Source organism: Sinocyclocheilus rhinocerous, unplaced genomic scaffold (assembly GCF_001515625.1).
Source record: "Sinocyclocheilus rhinocerous isolate Xijiao unplaced genomic scaffold, SAMN03320098_v1.1 scaffold693, whole genome shotgun sequence".
Classification (NCBI taxonomy): Eukaryota; Metazoa; Chordata; class Actinopteri; order Cypriniformes; family Cyprinidae; genus Sinocyclocheilus; species Sinocyclocheilus rhinocerous.
In genome coordinates, this window is record NW_015654933.1 from 104,440 (window position 1) to 108,337 (window position 3,898).

Here is a 3,898-nt window from a genome sequence, read left to right on the forward strand (position 1 = left end):
GTGTGTGTGTGTGTGTGTGAGTGAGTGAGTGTGCGTGTGTCTGTTAGTGTGAGTGTGTGTGTGAGAATCTTAGTGAGTGTGTGTGTAACCTCTGTTTCTTCAGGAACGCCTCCCATAATGACTGATCCAGCGGCAGGTAATTCAGCAGGATCTGAAAAATGCAGGAGAATATTTGCATCGTTCTGATTCTTCATTTATTCACATGAGACTCAGATCAGACACTGACCTTCCAGCAGAGCGCGCGGATGCCTCCTTCACACGGGACCCCTGTGAGACACGGATGAGACGGTGAACACACACACACACAATCACACTCACACACACACAATCACACTCACACACACACACTCACACACTCACACACACACACAATCACACTCACAATCACACTCACACACACACACACACACTCACACACACACAGGACCTACCGCTGAAGCAGAGCTCACGCAAAGCCTTGAGATCAATCTTCTGGTCGCTCAGAGCTGCCTTAAACTCCTGGATCCTGAGGAACACGAGAGATCTGTGAGTGTGTGATCACACACGTGATCTCAGCCCAAAATCACACGAGAAGAAACCGTATGCTGCACAAGAAAATGCCGCCGTTTCCCATAGTAACTGCAGAAAGTTTAATGTGTATGAAGTATGAAGAACACAAGGGTTTCGGATCCAGACGTTCTCACTGAATCTAAAGAGAAAAATAAACTCACACATGAACATTACGACACAAGCACAGATCTTTGTCTGATGTTCCTCTAGTCTATAAGATGCAAGAAAACCCTTTCATATTCATTTCTGGAGCTTAGGGTCGAACACAAACTCTCCTTCCCATAAACAGACGCCGATTCCTGAGGAAACGCAGAACTGAAGATCAATACGACATCTGCAGTCACATGATCAAACCCTCCAATCAGAAGCTAGTATGAGATATAGATTGATAAATGCTTCCTAACGGCCTGATGAGACAAAACCAGCATTCTAGCCTCTGTGACTTTCTCTCTTCTGTTGAACACAAAAGAAGATCATTTAAAGAACCAAACAGCATGGACCCCATTGACTTTTATCATATGAGCAAAAACATTTCTCAAAATATCTTCTTTTGTGCTCCACAGAAGGAAGAAAGCTTTAACCTAGTCTGAAACATCTCAGCTGAAGATGTCAACTTATTCATTAAACACTTTTATTTCAATTGACACAAAGATGGCATGAGAACATCACGAGCTCATAACTAGCTGGTTAAAGCTCATAACTAGCTGGTTAAAGCCAGACTCCATTCTGAACTTTCACCAGCCTGTCGCTCATTTACAGGCATTTCACACTCAAACCGGCGGATCCTTTATATTGCCACATAATGTGACTCAAACATGCACAATATGATGTTCTGCTTTAGAACTCTGAGTGTTTTTACCGTTGCACTGGTGTCAAGCTACCCTCCATCAAAGACGTTTAGCACAAACGCTGCCTAAGCAGAGTGAGAAGCATCATCAAACACTCCTCTCAGCCCAATCACAGACGGCTCACTCCTCTCCCATCGGGGGTCTTCGCTGTCCCACCAGCAGACTCAGGAACAGTTTCTTTCCCTCAGCGGTCAGCCTGCTGAACACTACATCCTAGATAGACCACCTAATGCTTAATAACAACACTGCACTGTACAATAACCTGTCACTCACAATGTTCTTATTATTCCCTCTGTTATTTTGCACATTTCTACCTCCGGATGCCATCGCACTGTTATGATCATTGGCCATATATAAACATATGCTATTTACATACCTCACTGTATAACGCACCTTCTGTTTCTCCTTCTTTTGCACCCTATGTTGCATGCACAGTCATTTGCATTGAGCTGGTCTCTGCCCTTCTACTAAAAGTGCAGTACAAATAAAACTGACTTGACTTGCATTTCTACAATGACCACAATAACTCACGATGATAGCAAATAACAGTACTCTGGAGTGGCATGTAAATACTATGGTACATGAATGGAGTAATGATTGAGTCTGGTGGTATTACACACTCGATATCTGTCTGTAATGCGTCTGATGTTTGATATGAAATCAGCTGAATGTTGTCTGACACACACACACACACACACTCACACTCACACACACACACACACCTGAGCGGTGTCAGCACGCTTCCTTCGCGCGTCTGCTGTAAATGTTCTCTGCAGCGAATGTCGATGAGGTAAAGTGTGTGTGTCTGAGTGAAAAGGCGCTTTTGTTGCGTGTTGATTGTGTTTCTCACCTGTTTTTGTAGGAACTCGACATGTTTGACTCAGTCACGCGCTGCCGGAAAAACAGCCCCGCCGGAAACAGCGTCGCGCACATTAGTTCCGCCCAACAACAACCACAGAGCACAGAATCCACCTTTACCTTACCTAACCTTACCTTACCTAACCTAACCCACAGAGCACAGAAATGCAACCTTCAGAAACAAAGCAATCCAGATTCTGCTGTAAAGCATCTGCAGTGAGAATGTTTGCAGTGTAATGACAGAGAGAGACAACACTCAAACTACTGTTAATGACTATCCATGAAACACCTGACAGCACCTGATGGTGTTATTCGGTATGTATTTCATATATTTTATAAACTCATTGCTCATATCTGATTATATCTGATCACACACTAAAACTATTTCTGTGACATATAAGATATAAACACATGAAACACTCAAATTAGTGTCTTTCTTTTTTCTTTCTTCACTGATATCCTGCTGTCTTGAAAACTCTTGATCAATCACACTTACTCTTTTATTAACCATTTTAATCTAATCCTAAAACATAAAAGAACATAAGAGCATAATAGAGCAACATAGCCAGTCATACAAATACTACTACTAATAATTTATTATTATGATTATTATTAGGTTAAATATGTATTTACATTTACAAATTAACATTGAACTAATATGTATTTTTTTTAAAGAATGTGCTAGGATTAAATAATCATTCATTCTTCCTTTTTATAGATTATTTTTATTAATTTTTGCAGAATTTATAAATGCATAGATGAACAGAGAGATCTCATTCATATCTCAAATATAATACAATAGAAGAACTAAGTCAAAACAGCACAATATTAAACTTAAATCACATCTTTAATGATGGATGAAAATTGAGAGTTGAATTAAAGCGGAAATGTTGAAATTATATTATATTATATTATTATTTTTAGAACATTAGATTATATTGTATTTGGAACATTTTTGTTTACAAATGAAAGGAATTTCCATACAATATAATGAAGCTGTCAACATAGAAACGTCATCATGGGTTCATAAAAATAATCATAGTTTCATAATAACATGGGAGTGTGTCGATTAAAAGTGCACTTCTTTAAATAATGCTGGACCGATCCTGCATCTAACAGGAAGTGATCGTGTTTGGCGCACAGGTGACCCGGATGTGGCGCAGGTTGTGTTGACATCAGAGCGGCGATCATCATCATCAGATCATGTTCATATTTCTGCGATTCTAGTGCGTCGAAGCGGCGCGTCAGTCGTTCTGCGAGCGTCAGGTAAGAGACAGCCGCTGTCAATCACCGATCACCGGCGGGAAACTCACGCGCTTTCTTTAGCATGCTAGCGGCTAGCCGCGCTAACACTCTTCACAAGATCAACATTCACACACAAACATCAGCGAGTCACCACAGCAGACACATCTACAGCCTTATTAAAGATGATTACAGTCAGATATAAATCAGAAAGCGTCAGAGACGAAAACACGAACCCTTCCCTCACAGTCCGTGTCAACAACAGCAGTCAGAGCTATAATGGAGATGTAACGTTAAATATTACAGTATCAGATGTGTGATGAGACTCAGGCATTCTGTGTGTGTGTGTGTGTGTGTGTGTGTGTGTGTGTGTCTGTCTGTCTGTCTGTCTGTCTGTCTGT

At 40.9% G+C, this 3,898-nt stretch overlaps 2 protein-coding genes across 2 annotated transcripts in view; one reads left to right on the plus strand and one right to left on the minus strand.

The window, feature by feature from the left end:
* The window catches only part of LOC107717754 (TBC1 domain family member 13-like), a 6,787-nt gene extending 4,408 nt beyond the window's left edge, over positions 1 to 2,379 (minus strand). The window contains exons 1-4 of the mRNA XM_016524589.1: positions 2,248 to 2,379; positions 432 to 505; positions 227 to 267; positions 90 to 151 (exon numbers count right to left, since the gene is read on the minus strand). Of these exons, the coding sequence (XP_016380075.1) occupies positions 90 to 151; positions 227 to 267; positions 432 to 505; positions 2,248 to 2,330 (260 nt within the window). The 5' untranslated portion in view covers positions 2,331 to 2,379. The remainder of the gene's footprint in view (positions 1 to 89; positions 152 to 226; positions 268 to 431; positions 506 to 2,247) is intronic.
* A 1,011-nt stretch (positions 2,380 to 3,390) lies between these two features.
* Positions 3,391 to 3,898, plus strand: part of zer1 (zyg-11 related, cell cycle regulator) — a 32,509-nt gene continuing 32,001 nt past the window's right edge. The window contains exon 1 of the mRNA XM_016524572.1: positions 3,391 to 3,521. The gene's annotated coding sequence lies outside the window, so the exon portion shown is untranslated. The remainder of the gene's footprint in view (positions 3,522 to 3,898) is intronic.